The 17,710-nt window shown below is 42.0% G+C and overlaps 1 protein-coding gene across 1 annotated transcript; it reads left to right on the forward strand.

The window, feature by feature from the left end:
* Nucleotides 1-2,347: 2,347 nt before the first annotated feature.
* On the forward strand, nucleotides 2,348-10,597 carry ythdf2 (YTH N6-methyladenosine RNA binding protein F2). The gene is made up of 6 exons (XM_073483376.1): nucleotides 2,348-2,535; nucleotides 2,761-2,785; nucleotides 4,012-4,091; nucleotides 5,025-6,716; nucleotides 8,559-8,624; nucleotides 9,553-10,597. Exons 1-6 carry the CDS (start codon nucleotides 2,509-2,511, stop codon nucleotides 9,574-9,576), a joined length of 1,914 nt encoding a protein of 637 aa, XP_073339477.1. The 5' UTR covers nucleotides 2,348-2,508; the 3' UTR covers nucleotides 9,577-10,597.
* Nucleotides 10,598-17,710: the final 7,113 nt, after the last annotated feature.

Raw genomic sequence — 17,710 nt, forward strand, 5'->3', positions numbered from 1 at the left:
ATATATATTTTACTTTTTCATTATCTTTACTTTCCTTGAGTGTTCTGTATATGTTCTTGTGCATGTAAAACAGTCTTGAAAGGTCTTACAAACGGGAGCTCCTCTCTCCCACACAAAACACTGCTCCTGAAGTGCCTGAAACGCCTCGCCAGTAGTCCCACCTTTCATTATGTGACTTTGTTACATCACACCACATCACCATGTAATCAACATATTTACATCATGTCACACATTTGCTCCTTTATGCCAATATTCCCGGTAAAAATGAGGCTAACTGTAGGCTGATAACAGCACAAAGCTGACTGGTGAGGCGACACCTCTAATTGGTGTCACAACTGCTTGAGCTTGGATGGAAACCAACAAGAGCACTTCACAAATGAATAGCCTGTAAACCACAGTCTAACAACCATGACAGGATGTCTGTTATGCATATAGAAGACCTGTGTGATTCAAAGGAAGATAAAACAGAGAACTAGTCCTGAATGGTGATGAGTGACAACTGCAAACTACACTGAAGCTACTGCTGACCTCACTGCCATGCTTACATCACAAATGCATGACTGTGACAAGGAGTCCACCTTGTGGTGGGGGCATGAAATGGCATGTAATGCTCTATATTTCAGAGAGTTCATGGTAAGAGAGCTTTAATCTGTGATCCAGCGCTCGTGGGTGATATAGGTTTTAAAAAGGAAGCAAGAAAAACAGCTCACTCTTGTTATTTGCGATGATGAACATTAGAGTTGCAACAATTAATCAGTTAGTTGTCAAATATAAATTACCTGTCCACTATTCTGATAATCGATTAACTCGGTTTAAGTCATTTTTTAAAGAATTAAGTCAAAATTGTCGTATTCCAGTTTCTTAAATGTGAATATTTTAAGGTTCCTTTACTTGACAGTAAATTGAATATCTTTGGGTTGTGGACAAAACAATACATGTTAGGACATTATCTTTGGCTATCTTTAACATTTTTCACAATTTTCTGACATTTTATAGACCAAGCAACAAATAGATTAATTGAGTAAAAAATCAGCAACTGCCACAACAATGAAAGTAATTGTTTGTTGCAACCATGAAGAACTTTTTAACACCTGTCAATAAATTTAGGCTGCCTATCTTGGTGCAATAAATAGAGATTCAATTTAGACATGAGAAGAGAGCTGATCACAATCCCAAGCACTAATATGTTCATTGTGTGAACAACATATCTGAATTGAGTAGAATTCTGTTCTCCTTTCAAAGTAAGCATTTGTTTTAATCTGTCTTGAATAGGCCTTAATTATGTAGTTTACTACATTTTCTAGTCTAGACAGTGTTGTTTTTGGCTTGTGCGCTTTAAAGTTAAGTGATGGCTATGCATGTGTACATATTACAGCTGGAACAAATAGCGAGAATTCAATTGAGTTTCATTTGAGCGATATGTATTTTTCTTTGTGATCCAACCACAGGTTTGTTTAAAGATGCCAAATTTAACAAAAGCCGAGAAACCTTTGGCCCTCTGCTCTTGTGACACATTTATCAATTGGTTGATTATTATCATTATTATTAGCTTCAATTCTTTTGTTTTAAATTAGAGGATGAATACAGTTTAAGTGCGAGCTTTACATAGCTGCCTAATATTGTCTTTCAAATGACCATATTGTAATTTCATTTGTTATTTTTGACTGCTCTAAACACGAGACCAATGTTGTAAAAAGTACCCAAGTCATACTTGAGCAAAGGTAAAGATATCATGTTAAAATGTTCCTTTGATACACGCATATGAATAGTACTTGAGTAAAAGTCTGCAAGCATATGATATTTAGTATTAAAAGTTATTTTATGGCACAAAATGTAAGCAAAATACAAGTAAAACTAAATTATACATATATTTACTTGTATATATATATACTGTGTATACTATGGGTCAACCAACTATTGACCTGATGCAGGCACTGATGCAGCGTGCAATCTGCAAAGTAACTGATCAAAATCAATGTAGTGGAGTAAAATGTAGGAAAATTGTACTTAAATACAGTACTTGAGTAAATCTACTTAGTTACATTCCATCACTGCACAATGGCATCTATAATTGCATCTGTTTTTAACTCCGTTTAATTGTTGATGATTAGTTATGCAGCTATTACACAGTTTATTAGTTCATTCAGGCCTACAAAGTCATATATCAATTTATTTTTCTGTTCAATGTTAAATACTTTGAGGTTTCACACCGTGCTGTGCCAGTCTGGATGTTAATGTGACAGGTAGTGGGTTGAACGTGGCTCCTCCGCGCCACTAGGGGGCGCTTTTCAGTTGTAAATAAATGCCATCGTGGGTTGACGAGGGCCGCCCAGCCATGTTGAGGAGTGAGTCTGTCAAGCAAACTGCAGCCCGCCATTGTGTAGAAACCAGGCTCTGTAGAGAGATAGGGGCGCTTGGCTGAAACTCTTCAATAGATAGACCAATTCTACACCCTGCCGCTTTTATTTAGGAGTAAATACATTTACACAGGCTCCGGGGGGGAAAGACATGTCAGCCAGCAGCCTTCTTGAACAGGTAAAGAGAGGTATTTTCTGAACATTTACGAGGGCCAAATTTCTCAGCATCGCGACGGCTAACGAGGATAGCTTAGCTCAGAGGCAGCGGCTGTGGCTCAGTAGTGCAGTAGGCCTGACCACCTGCTAAAGGAACTGACTGCTGAAAATATATCTCTTCATCTATTTTTCCCCTTCCTCTCTTCTCATAAATCAAACCTTCATGAATCACCTGGACCCAATCCAGAGACCGAAAGGCCAAGCTAATAAAGGTAAGAGCAAATATTGTCTAACATTGTCGACTTGGGTTGAGTGAATGCGGATCTTTTTACGTGCGCTTTGAAAACCTTGCGTGCGCGGATGCGATAGCTTGTCGTCTCTTAGCAGCTTGGCAAGTGGGGCCTGTCTGTGTAACTTGTGAATAATCTTGCACTTAATTTGCCACTTCAATGAAACTCAAGACCGCCTTGCGTTTCATAAGAGAGCTCTCGGCCCTTAACTTAACCCCCTTTGAGTTCCCATCACACCCCCGAAATGGCACTTGTAAGGTTACCACAGTTAGCATTAGCTGCCTCTCGTCTAGCTAACGTTAAATGGCAACTTGATACACATCAGCATCCTTTTCCTGGTTGTGCTTGCAACGCTTTTATATCGCACTGACAGGTGCGAGAATACACTCTGACCGCCCAGTCTCTCTCGATATTGGTCACTGGAAAACATTTTTGCAGTGTTAAGCTACAGGTGCCATCCTATCACGCTTGGCCACTCGGCTAATGTTAGCCAAGTCCGTCATGTTGAAAGGACTCTTGGCGCTCGTTAACATGAAGACGCTGCGCACTGCATGCAGCTAACCACACAGCTAGCGTGCTAACGTTAGCTGCTTGCTAAATTAACCCAAAAATGACACGTCTTCCGATATGCTTTTCCTGGGTCCAAATGGGCCTCGCTTTTCCCCGTCTTCATGCTGTTCAGGCTGTACTGTTAGATAGCATGTATTTGCTAACCTGTGTGTTTTAATTCAACTTTTCCATGTCCTGAAAAGCTCTCAAAGAGTCTACTCCATCTAACACAGTAACATCTGAGCGCACTCCGAAACTTGTGAAGACAAACCAGCATTGGTCCACCTGTATTGAACATGCATTAAATCTATTCTGGAAATGTAACTAATGGCATAAGCTAGCCTATATTTCTATTTTGATGAGGGAATCAAAATGTCTTGGGTGTTATTTAGTGCTAATATGTAACACTTCACTGGTTTCACCTCAGTATGCAAGCTCATGCTGTGTTATCTGAAGCATTTTGAGCTGTTATGTGATGTTTTGTCGTTCTCAGCTTGATTGCTTTTCCTGTTACACTCATGAATAATTGCAGGAAGAGCGTGTTATGTAATAAGTTATGATGATGCTGATGTGAAAGGACCAGATAATGTAATGTATCCCACCACTCGCATCTCTTTTTGTCACACAAACGTGATAACACCAGTCTATTTCTATTTCAGTGCAAAACGGAGCTGTGACCCAAAAGGATACTTTGAATGACGATGAGTTTGAGCCTTACCTGAATACTCAGGCCAGACAGGTAAGCTGCTATTGACTGGTCTTTGCCTACAGGTGCTGCTTTACAGTTGAATCATCTTTATTATCAACAGACTGAAGTACCTGCTAAAGAGTTGTTGTTCTCAGTTAATCATAAAACTTTTTATTTCTCTCTGATGATCGAAGGGGATTTCATGGATAAAGGTTGCAACTTCCACCTGGGCTTTCGATTGTTGCTTTTATTATTATTCATTTTAAGTATATTTAAGAACAAAGTAGCTCAAAAGTTCCACCAATTTGTTGATTGGTTTCAAAACTTCCCTCTACGAATATAAAACAGATTCCTTGGAAGACAGAAATGTAGTTTTGGTGTCACTTTTTTGCAGCATCTCTCAAAACTGTTCCCTACCAGAAGATACGTGTACACACAGACTTCCTTGTGTCTGCACATCCTTGCTTTTAACATTACTGAGGAATACAAGTAAAGGAAGACCTGAAGGATATGCAGCTGGAATGAGGACTTCTGTTGATTATCTAGTTTTCGAGTGGCCTTGGCTTTTAATCCCTCTCCACTGTGCGGTAGATGGAGATCCCCTTGTATAGTAACAGACACGCAGCGCCTGTGAAGTGGGTTGTCGAGGAAAAGAATGGAGTCTGTATTTCCCTCCGCTTAGAAGAATGCACTGTCCTTATGTGAAAGAGACTGCTACTTTTTCTTCATTGTACAGTTCAGTGCTGTGTATTTACAGATCAGATTGAAGAAGAGCGGGAGGGATATAAAGAGAGCTTCATTATTGCGGGGTGAATCCTTGGTGTATAACGATGATGATGATAACAATAATAATAATAATAGGATATCTTTGCTCATCTTTTTTATTGGTGTGACTTTTTGGATGCACAAAATAAAAGGTATACACATGTAAAACAATCTGTTGCTTTTAATCTTGTTACTAAAACAGATTCTCTTTCTATTTAGAGCAATGCCTATACGGCCATGTCGGACTCGTACATGCCCAGCTACTACAGCCCCTCCATAGGATTTTCCTACTCACTAAATGAGGCAGCATGGTCCACAGGTGGGGACCCTCCTATGCCTTACCTGGCCTCCTATGGACAGCTGAGCAATGGGGAGCCCCACTACCTCCCGGACGCTATGTTTGGCCAGCCAGGCCCCCTGGGGAGCAACCCTTTCCTGGGCCAGCACGGTTTCAACTTCTTCCCCAGTGGCATCGACTTCTCAGCATGGGGCAATAGCAGCTCTCAGGGACAGTCGGGGACACCGCAGAGCTCTGGCTACAGCAGCAGCTATGCCTATGCTCCCAGCTCACTTGGGGGTGCCATGATCGATGGACAGTCCCCGTTTGCACCTGCTGCCAACGAGCCCCTTAACAAGGCACCTGGTATGAACAGCCTCGACCAGGGCATGGCAGGGCTTAAGATCGGCGGTGCTGCTCCAGGTGGGAACGGGGACATGGCGCCTAAGGTGGTTGGCTCTGGCTTACCTGGTGGGGGTCCCCTTGGTCCTGTATCATCTGTAGGACCTCCCAGCATGCCTCCTGTCTCAATTGCCCCTGCCAAGCCTGCCTCCTGGGCCGATATTGCCAGCAAGCCAGCCAAGCCTCAACCCAAGCTGAAAACCAAGGGTGGCATGGCCGGTGCCAATTTGCCTCCTCCGCCCATTAAACACAACATGGACATAGGCACTTGGGACAACAAGGGCACCATGCCTAAAGCTGCCACCCCTCAGCAGGTGCCCCCTATTCCCAGCAATGGGCAGCCCCCCAACCAGGCTTCACCACAGCCCGGAGCTACTGCTGCGGGGAACCCACAAATGCCCCTCAGCAATGGACAGATGGTACCACCTGTTTCCCAGATGGGGCAACATCAGCTTCCACCTGGGCAACCAGGTATGGCTCAAATGCCCCAACCTCCTCTCTCCCAGGGTCCTCCTCCCCCAAGCCAACAACAGCAACCTTCTCAACCTACTCGCTGGGTCCCTCCCCGGAACCGGGCCAATGGATTTGGGGATGGCAGCGGGGGTGGAACAGGCCAGTCGCCTCCCACCTCATCTGGGGTGGGTGTGGTTCCTGGGGTCCCCTCTGAGCCGCACCCAGTCTTAGAGAAGTTGCGCATGGTCAACAATTATAACCCCAAGGACTTTGACTGGAATCCCAAGCAGGGCAGGGTGTTTATCATCAAGAGCTACTCAGAGGATGACATCCACCGCTCCATCAAGTATAACATCTGGTGCAGCACGGAGCATGGCAACAAGAGGCTCGATGCGGCTTACCGTTCGTTGGGTGGCAAAGGGCCGCTTTATCTTCTGTTCAGTGTCAATGGGAGCGGTCACTTCTGTGGCGTGGCAGAGATGCGCTCACCCGTGGACTACAACACGTCTGCTGGCGTGTGGTCACAGGACAAGTGGAAGGGTCGTTTTGATGTGCGCTGGATCTTTGTTAAGGACGTTCCCAACAGTCAGCTAAGGCACATTCGACTGGAGAACAACGAAAACAAGCCAGTGACCAACTCTCGGGACACACAGGAGGTACCACTGGACAAGGCCAGGCAGGTGCTAAAGATCATCGCTGGATATAAACACACCACTTCCATCTTCGATGACTTTTCTCACTACGAGAAGCGTCAGGAGGAGGAAGAGTGTGTGAAAAAGGTAACAAAGTCACTGTCGAATAAAGCGAATGATAAAATGGGTGAATGAAAAGTGCTCTGCTTCAACTTATGTTGAAAAAGGTGGTGTATATGAAGCCATTTGGATGTGTGTGTGCATGTTCTGCCTTTCTTTTTACATTAAAGGAATACAGGAACATCTCGAGGATTTACAGTTGGACTGAGATCGTTGTCAGAGTTCAGTGATTGTACATGGGAGCATATTTTGTGGTTTTTCTTTCTCTTCAGTTTTCACTGTGGTGTTATGTGTTCTACGTGTATTATCACTCGTGTGTATTGCTCGGCTTTAAAACAGAATAATAGACACAGAAGAATGAACACCAGAAATAATTTTCCACGGTGATATTCATTCCAAGCTAATGTTATGAAATGGAAATATTCAGTGGATTACATGAAGACATTTGAAGATTGAATTGATGGATTTTATATCGTGCTTTAGCTGTTCCATTTTGAAACTCTTACCAGGGTTGAACAGCTTCCTGAAGATATGTGAAGTGTATTTTTTTTATGCCTCTTATGTTTGAACACATTTTGGTATTGGGTGAAATCTGTGATTCTTTTGTTGAACTGGTAGCATCAACTTAAGAAACAAAATATACACGCTAATGTATATTACAGCTCACACAATGCAGTGATGCTCGTTTACATGTCTGATAGTTGTGGGAAAAAATACTACTGGGGTTTTGATGTCCTGCACAGCTGTATTACACATTCTGTAACCCTTTTACCCAACAGAGGGACAAATGAAGGGAAAAGTTTGCTAAGATGATGAGATGATAATATTAGCTTACCTTCCTTAACACAGCAGCTCGTTAACCTTTTGTAAATTGCTATTATGTGCCTACTTGCTAGTGGGCGTGGGTAAGCTTCTTTTATTCTGTGGATATAGAAACATTTCTCTTCCAGTGTGTTGTGAGTTTAGTTGGATCATGCTAAGAAATGTGTTGATTGATCTCTATATTTACTTTGTTTACTCCACTGTATCTTTGTACATTTGATGTATGCTTGAGGAACGTGATGCCTAGCTTGTTTATGCCACAAAATTGTGCTGCTGAAAGGTAACTGAGTGCTTAAAAGCCAGGATACAGTAGCTCTAGAAACAAGTGTAGGTCAGAATCCCTATTTTAAAATATTAAGTTTATACTGGATATTTTGTGCGGAGCAACTAAGGTTTGTATCTGCTGCTTGCTTTGGCAAACTTCACAGCAAGCAAGACATCTGTACATAAATGAATGTAGCAACCATAATTGTACTGTTACTAACATTCATATATTATTTGCAGTTGTATAACTTGATGCTCTTTTCAGGTTTTAATTTATGATATTTTAAATACTGTGATTGTCATATTTTAGGGGCTTATGTATGAACCAAATCATAAGCCTGACCAGCAGTTTTTCAAACCTGTGGAATTTTGTCTTGAGAGCTGTTAACATATAGACACTCTGTCTTGAGATATAAAGTACCTTATGTCCATGTTATTGTCAGCATAGTGATAGATGCAAGGGATGAGCACTGCCAATATACGAAAGGTTAAATAGCTCTCCAGAGCACTCACTGTTTATTCAAGTAATAGTCTTTAGTTTTAATGTAGAAGCTTTCAGATTTCTCTTCAGACATCTGTACCTAAATCCAATGACTGTGTGATGTCTGTAGGCAAAGTTATATAATACACATTTAAGTTTCTGCTGATGAACTGGTGGGTAAATGCAGTAACCTTACTACTCTTATGAAAATCTGTTCAGATTTTAAACAAATGCCTGACCTAGGTAAATTGAAGTGTCTATCTCTTCCGGTCATGCTCAGTTTTCACTCCTCTGTGTGACAGGTGGAGGTCCAAGGCAGTGAGCCATATCCCAGCAACCCAAGCAACAGGAGTCATTACAGGCTTCAGGTAACTTGCGTCATCTGTCACCTTATGCAGAAGCAATGTACATGATATTTGGATACATGAAGGATACTTCTTGAAATCGTTTCACAGAAATGTGTTACTATGTCTGAACTGTCCTTTTGTAGCACCCACCACAATGTTTGTTTACAGTAACATCCAGGTAGAAAGCCCCTGCATCACACTAGCTTACCTACAGTTGAAGTGTCTTGTTTCACAATGTTATTTAAGTGTATTCATACGTACTCACTCATCTAAAGTACTTGTGTGATTCTTTCATATCTCACTACTAACAACACTTACACCGTCAGGCCACAGACTGAGATGTGGCTATTGGGTGGAGATCAAACACACTGGCAAAGCGGCACACTTCTTAAAATAGGCACAGTAGAAACGTCCTGTTGGACCATCGTGTTTTATTCTACATCATTAAACCTTTCTGTTACAACTGAAAATGACAATGCAAATCAGCCAGAAAGTGACTGTTAATCTTGGTGATTCGGTCTATAGTTTGGCAAGAATCATCAAGAACTAGAGTGGCACTCAGTAGAGCGCAAACCTCTGCCAAGGCCCAACAGTCCCCTTTTAATTCAATCAAGCCTAATCCAATGTCAAACTGGATACCCCTGTATCACTCTTCTGGGGGCGGGCCTCACTAATTGCTGTACAAAAACACCATTTTATAACTGTGTTCACTGATTTGGTGAAACTGAATCATATTTTATGGAGATCATAGATTTTGATCTAACGTCCTCTGGCTGCTCTGCCTGAATCATCTCCTAATGTTTTTTTCCCCTGATGAACAGATAGCTTTACTTGTGGCTAATGTGACCGCTGACTTGAAGTTGTTGTAGGGATCAAATGTGATTTTTAAAAATATAAATATTCTGTCAATTACTGTGTGTAACTTGCTTTCTTTTTGACTTTGTTCCAGGAGCGCCAAGGACGAGTCAAGTAACAGTTGGTGCTTTGGTCTAAAGACTGCAATGGCCCCCCCTAAAGCCCTGTCCACCCCATTACATCATTACATCCAGATCTCTAAGAAATTCTAATAGGGGTGAAGAATTAACCAAGGACAAAAAAAACTAAATGAAGACTTTCTTGATTTCTTTCGACTTTAAAGACTTACTTCGAACTTGTAGTAAAAAGAAAAGGAAACGATTATTCATAGGACTACAACTAAATGCATAGCATCCTTAGGTGAAATCTTTTTTTTGCCCCACCCCATTCCACTACATATGCTTTTCCCCCCCTTGTATGCTGCTTTTTCCTTTTTTTAAATGAAAGGATCATCCTCTGTTTTTATGGTCCAAAAGCAAGTCTGTAATTCTCACACAAACACACAAATCCAATAGAAATTTGTAGTGTTTGCTTATAATAGTGTCCCAAAGTCAAGAATGGGCAGTTTGTCTCATTTTCTTTGTAATCCCCCCCTTCACTCCCCCCTGTCTTCTGAGGATGCTCACATCTTCAACCAGGACCCAGTGGAGTTTCCTCCTCAGTGGATTTTCATCGTAGACGGGTGTCAACTGCGCTCACTCCAGAATCTGTTTCGTACATGCTTGCCATGTTTTTGTTTGAGAGGACTGCAGATGTTCAGATATTCGATTTTGTTTTCGCATGTGTTGGACGGAGTGTGTGGGGAAGGTCGGGTCTGGAGGCTCCGGAGAGGAATAGGAAAGAAGAGGGGGGTCAAGAGTTTGAAAGCAGAAGAAATGTTAAGTTAATGAGCCTTGCTGAGTGTATAATTTTATGGTCTAAAAAAAATGAGGCCCTCTGTTAACAGTCTTCATTGGACTTTATTTACCCTCTTTATCCTTCTCTTGGACAAGTTGATTCATTGTTGCTTTGGGCTGCTTTCTGTTTTTGTTTTTTTTTTCTCCTTCCTCAGTTTTCTAAAGACAGTGATGCGAGTGGCCTTGCCCCCACTCTTTCTATTAATCAGTTCAAAAGTAATAAATGTGGTATATTCAGCAGAACTGGTGTGCATTCCCCTTGTTTGACTGTGTAAAGCAATTTTGTCATGCAGCTTGTCTGTGCATTCTCTTCATCTGTTTTTACTTTTCCCAGATGGGTAAATGAATGTTTTTCTGCTAACCTTCATACTCAACCCGTCCACTTTCTGTCCCGACGTCAGTTTTCACCACTGTACCCTGCATTTCTGACCTCAACTTTCCAAACCCGCCTTGTCCTCCACACTCCCATTTCTGACAGCTCAGCCAACTATACATACTATAATATCACAATCAGCTTCCACCATTTTCAGAATGTCATTGTTGGTGAGTTAAAAAAAAAAAAAATTCGCAAGGTCCTCTTTCAGAACTACTGGCTTTTATTTGTGGCATAATAAAGATGCTCCACAAAGTGGTGTGTGGGTTTCTTCCTCTGTTATTTATTTTTTTCTTTCGTCACATGGGTGGCCTGTTGTACCTCTACTTATGTTGTATGCTTTTCCTTACAGCAGACAGAACATCATACCCTGTGGAAGCGCATTTCTGCCAGTTAAAGAAAAAAAATTGATGAAAACTTAGCCTTGATTAAAAAAAATCTGAATATTCCCATGATGCATCAATAGGAGGTAAAAGTTGTCTCTTAATTTTGACTTAATTCTCATAACTCTGACTTTATCTCTCAGTTTTGACTTTTTTAAATCTCAATTATGACTTTTAATACTCAATTCTGAGTCATATTTACAACTTACTTTGGATTTTATATTTTTCATCAAGTTAATTTCCATCCTATTTTTTTCTTTATCTGGGGTAAATAGGCTTCCGTACATACGGGTATTAGTTTGAACGAGTCTAACCTGTTTATCATGCTGTAGGCCTAATTAATTTGTTTTATGGAGGTTCAACAGTGTAATGCAGCCCTCTGAAAAGAGACCACATTTGCATTTTACGTTTATATATCGGCTATAGCTAATCCTTACACTTGTGAAAATGTATCTTGTATACCTGCGTGTGTAGATATGACAGTTGTGGGAAATCATCTGCAATCCGCCATTTTCTGTCCTCATCAGTGAGGGTGTAATGCGTGTAGCGTCCACAAGAGGGAGACACAGCATCAGTTACTGCAGCTGATGTTCTGTCCTGACCACAGGACTGGCTGGCTTTAAAATCGGATCCCAGCACCAAGGCCTTGTTTATGTGTACTCGATTATAAGTCTATTTTGTTTGAGCCATTTTAGTTCTGTCTTATATCCAACAGTAAAACAGTCAAATAAAAAATACAGGCTTAGTAGGCTAGAAACCCTATTAATTAATCACTGCAATGTTATTTTATAGTTTATTTTGAGGTTTGGATGTGTTAATGTGGCCTACAGGAGCAGACAGTAGCCTATTAAAACACCACCAACAGCTATGCTGATAATGGCCTTTCCAAAATAAAATCACACACACACAAGACTTTTTTTTGCACATAAACTTAACATGACAGTAGGGTGAGCAAAGCTTTGCCAGATTTTGTTTGTTTAGCCTACACTACTATGATTGCAAACATTACAAATCACAATAGGTTATAGAAATCTTAGAAATCATAATGATCTACAAAAAAAATCACTCCTTTTAATTTTCATGTCAAAGACTCAGTTACAGTACAGTGTTGATTACTGTAATTTAATAAAGTACTTTATCAGTTACAACAATATTTTACAGAATATTGTTGGCTTCTGTGATTTAGCACGGGACATAACTACTGTGATATTTTGCAGAAGCAACCTGGTTACTGTTATTTTCACAGTAACTTTTTGTTTGCTGTAATTTTTGATTGAATACAGTATTCTGCTGTGAAATAGTAGGATATACAATAAATTCACAGTACATATTTCACACCATTTTGTAAAAAAAAAAATGTTTGAGTGTAGCCTCTTTAATTTAACTATGATTTATATCTAGTTGCTTTAAATCACACAAAATGTTGCACAGGCCATTGATGAAGCGTCGCCCTGAAAAGTGTTTTCATTGGCTGATTTTATTTAGGTTTGTGTCTTCCAGCTCTGTACACACTGCCTAGTGCAGGCCTTACTTTTAGCTCTAACGCTGATGGAGTCGTTCACCCGCAGCCTGCACAACCGTGACCTTTCATGACAGAATCTAACATAAAGGCCTCTTTTAAAAAAAAAAAAAAAGACCATAGCTGCGAAACTTTGGCTGCATGGTAGAGAACAACTGTGTGTGTGTGTCGCGCGCGTGTGCATGCGCCGGGTGTCGGGGGGGTGGCGTGGGTTGGGGGTCGACGGCACGTGTCGTGTCTGCGCTGAGGGTGCGTGGCAAACACGCTGCCTCGAGGGGATCTCCCGTGACCCTTATCTGCGCCCGTCTCTGGGGACGCCTGTTAGCCCCTCCTGGGATGCAAATGAACGACCATAAAAGAGAGGCAGCGACAGCCACCGAGACGATGGAGGAGAAGAAAGGGAAATGGGACCATGGGGAGAAAGTGGTGGTGGTGGAGGAGGAGGAGGAGGAGGAGGTAGATGGGGAGGGCAGGGGGGTGAAGGAGGAGGGGCGGAGGTCAGCAGCACTCACATCTCAGAGCGCACATCAAGCTAAATGCATAGAGAAGATGGAGGAAGAGAATGAGTTGCCCTGCAGTGGTGAAAGGAGATTCCTCACTATTGTGTGTGTGTGTGTGTGTGTGTGTGTGTGTGTGTGTGTGTGTGTGTTGGAGGAGGACTTCTTGCTTTTTTATATAGGCATTGGAATAACCATCCCTCAATCTGACCTCAAAATAAACCAAAAACAGTTATAAAAACAGTCTAAAATGGCCTCTAACAATCCTATTGTTGCATTGACTACTTTACTCGTTTAACTTCTCGAATATTACTCTCTGCATTTCTGCAACCGTAATGTTTAAAAACACTTCTCTGTTGTATTTCATCATACTGTTCAGTCAGAGTGCCACGCATTAGGTGCGTTGTGTCTGCGGGTTCATATTGCTCTGCAAGGTCATGGTTCTGCTTTATTTTCCCCTCATTATCATAAGGCATCCATCTCTTTCTTCCATTAGTGACGCTTCACCATGTCGCCAACCCGACCTCTATTTACATGACTAAATTAGATTTCTTCTCTCTTTTCGTGCGTTTGGTTTCAAAGAGCCTGCCTCTAATAATCAAAAGAGGAAAGAAAAAACAGGAATATATGACAATAACTTTTTTATTTTTAATAGAAAACCAAAGGAGACAATTTTACTTGTGTTTTACAAATTAAGTCTCATATAAGACTCCTGTATGTTATTATTTTTTTTCTACAATACAAAATTTAAAGTGATTTTATTTATAGTCTTTTATTTATTATTATTTTTTACTTTTTCAACTATGACTGCAGGTCTGTAATTCCACCCCTGTCACCAATATATCAGCATTATTTTTGCACCATCACTAAAAGCAGCAGGAGCTAAAAGAAAAAAAAAACTCTATTCAGAAATAAGAATATGTCATGATGATGAATGTTCTTGAGCACGTGAGTGGGGGGGGTCTGCATGCGGTCACCTGCTCACCATCACCAGGGGTCCCGCACTGTTGACATATTGAATGGTACCCCCTCATTTCTCCCGGTGTCTCGATTCTATTGAGAGTTTTTGCAAAATGCATAATGTGTAGACAGGCGAAGGAAGGGGCCTGAAAACAGTTGATGACCTCTGTCTCAACATATGTGGCACACTTGCCCTATTCACGCTCTAATTGTGCGGAGGTGACAGGCAATAATGAAATGTCATCCACTGGTGTATGGAAACATAAAGAAGCGCATAGGCCGGATATCGATGCAGGATGTGTTCTGGGAGGAAAAATGGCTTTTTACGATTATCTTAAAATCTCTCTAGCCCAAACTTACTATGATTTTTTTTTTTTTTATCCATCCTGAGTCAGATTTTGAATAAACTAGCATTTTAAAAAATATATAGAATTAAAGCTGCAGCGATAAGAAAAATGCATCGAAAGGAATCCACACAAACATCCACAATTTCCTTTTTCTTTTTTTTTTTTTTGGCTTATTCCGCCTCCATCATCTGAGATGTAGGTCAACTCACATCTCTATCGCCTGCAGCGATTTACAGCTCCACACAGTATTGTGTTATTATAGGAGTTGAAATGAAGCTCATTATTTAAATTAGTTGATGTGCTTTCGCCCTTTTTTTCCCTTTTTTCTTTTTACTTTGAAAAGAAATACTAGATAGAACAAATAGAAATGTTGTCCATGAAATGACTTCTTTATTGAGACTTTTTTTTTGTTGCAGCAACAGAAACACAAACAAAAGGCGTGATATTGAAACTCACAAACACAGACACGAAAAAAAAGCTTTAATTTAACGTATATTTCAAAATAAAGCGCAAAGCCGTTATTTTCGCAGCATGGATGGTCGTGGTGGAGTAAAATAAATCAGCATGCATGGGAGTGATTCACAAACACTGATTCTCCTACAGCAGCACATGATGCTCTTTCGGGATTCTCACCCTGTTTTTCCATCTTCCTCTCAGACAGGGCGAGTGCACGCTCATGCGTAAACACACAGACCTTTGAAGTGGCCCTCTGTCACCACATGGCAAATCCCCCTGGTGTGATCCCTCTGTCCATTTGGCCACAGGACCGACACTGGTAGGCTGCCTACGGTTCTGTCTGTTCTGTCATTATGGAAACCAGTATATTACTTCGACTGGTTTCTCTCTTTGCTTCCCCAATAATGTCTCTCCTAACTGATCTGTGCACCTGTTCTTAGGTCACTGCTCTGTAACCTCTCTGCCTAATGCTTCCCCTCCGGCTCCTGTTAATGTCATTGCTTGTTAATCTCATAGGATTGTAGTGAGCATCCATCTGCGCAGTTACCAGTCCTGTCGTGGCTTTACGCCGGTCTCTCAGGTGAGCGAAGACTGTGGCTTCTCTCTTGGCATTCACCGCGTGCCTTAATTGTATTGAAATTAAATCAAGGTCCACTGTGAACACAAAGAGCTCAAACCCAAAACTTCCAACAAAAACGTTCTCAGCTTCACATCCTGTTCTTCTTCTCGTCACTTACCCTGCTTTTAGCAAACACTTTCCCCCTTCTTTGTATTCATGCTGTGCAGCGATTTTTCAACACGAACGCTATTTGCTTAACTTAATCTTAAAAGTGCATCCTATTGTTGCATTTCGTCAGTCCATCAGGGTTTGACTTTCTCCTTCCTCCTCTCCTCACCTGTGATCTCTCCTCCCTGTGGGCTCAGAGGCGGCTATGCGGTCCTTTCACACGTCAAAGTACATCGCATGCTAATCCCACACCGACATGCATTCTCCCCTTTTGCAGATTTTCTATACAGACAATACAGGAAAAAATAATTTAAAAAAAAACATACATGATACAAGCGATGACATTGTGATTTCCTCAGACTGAGCAGCCCAGAGTGTGTGAATGCATGCAGGCGTTTGTGGATGTGCAAAGAGAAGAAAAATGTGAACAAAAAAATAAAAAAAATATATATATATACATCTAGTGATCATCAAAGCAGCAGTTGCAGCATCAAGGCGTTCTCTGTTTGCACGTTTCTACAGCACATCATTAAAAAGCACCACAGAGAGAGAGGGGAGCACAGAGATAGAGCGAGCGAGCAAAAGCTACCTTTGTTGCACCAGAAAGAGAGCAGCAGCCCAGCTACCTGATCGCTACCATTCCTGCAGACCATCTTCCCCTCAGAGCAAAACAAAGGATGACGACTAGGTATTTATGAGTACACACGGCGATGTGCCGCTATGCCTTATCCTCACCATAGATAGCACTGCCTCCTCTGTTCCTGGTTAAGAGCTTGGTACGGTTTAATCAGACCAAGCAGTTCTTCATTACAGTTGGTAAAGCTGTGTCGTTATCTCCCCCTTTACCCTCCCTCTCTCCCTCCCTCCTACTCTCCTCTCCTCTCTCTCTCTCTCTCTCTCTCTCTCTCTCTCTGTGCACTCTGCGCATGTAACTATAGCCATGTACAGACTGGAAAACAGGATCTAAATAACAACAGTCTCCATCCTCTGATTAATAACTACATACACAAATGAATAATTTAGCAGATGTTTTTAACAAAATAAAGCAAAAACACAGAATTTAGCTTTCTTTGCTCTCGCATCCAGAAAAACTGTTACATTTAAAATCCCTTTTCTTTTTTAAACTCTTGACCACTGCGCTCAATCCCTTCTCTACATTTGCCTATAGCACAAGCAGAATAGGGTTTGCTCTGGTCAAATATACATCCTTCCTCTCTAAAGACGAGGCGAAAAACAGCAGAGAGGCTGCAGAGTATTTCCTCCTCGAGGTCCCGGGTCCTGGTTTTGTTATTGTTGTTGCTGTAGTTGTAGCTGTGACTGCGCAGCTCCATCCTGTGAAGGTCCTTGTGGGTTGGGAAGAGGAGCAAAGGGGAGCAGGCACACACGGGGGGGTAGGTGGGATGGCGGACAAGGGGTGCTGGAGGGACGGGAGGCAGGCAGGCAGGTGTCACGCATGCAGTCAGGGGAAAGAGGAGAGAGGGTAGCAGGAAAAAAATTTAAAAAGAACTAAATTCTACCCAGTCACCACCATCAGAAAAAAAATCCATTTGGATCTGCTCAAGACAAAACCAAAAAGGAAGACAAAAAAGCCCAAGATGTAAAATATACATATATACGCCAGGTAGGTATATATGTATGAGGATCCAAGGGAGAAGGAGGAGAAGGACAGAGATAAGGGATGGACGGACGAGGAGGAACAGGCAACTGGCTCACACACAGACACACTGCGCCGAGGCGAAGGCACGGGCTTCAATTTATGCTTTCTGGTCGACACCACCCCCCACCTCACACGCACGCACACACACATACAGACACACACACACACACACACACGCTCAGAGCGTCCCGCCCCTATCTGCCCCTGTCCCTGTCCTGTCCCGTACTGGATGCGTGGCCCAGCTGATCAGTGCAGAGGGATTAGCCAACGGGGCCAGCTGGCAGGGATTACACAGGCAAAGTGGGGGGAGGTGTGCGTGTGGGGGGGTGGGAATGGGAGGGGGGACAAGGGGTGAGGAGGGGAGTCCTAATACTGGTGTGGGGGGGGTGGGTGGAGGATGGGAGGCCGTGTCTTGTCCCGCACACACAAACACACAC

This window comes from Pagrus major, chromosome 16 (assembly GCF_040436345.1).
Source record: "Pagrus major chromosome 16, Pma_NU_1.0".
Lineage (NCBI taxonomy): Eukaryota > Metazoa > Chordata > Actinopteri > Spariformes > Sparidae > Pagrus > Pagrus major.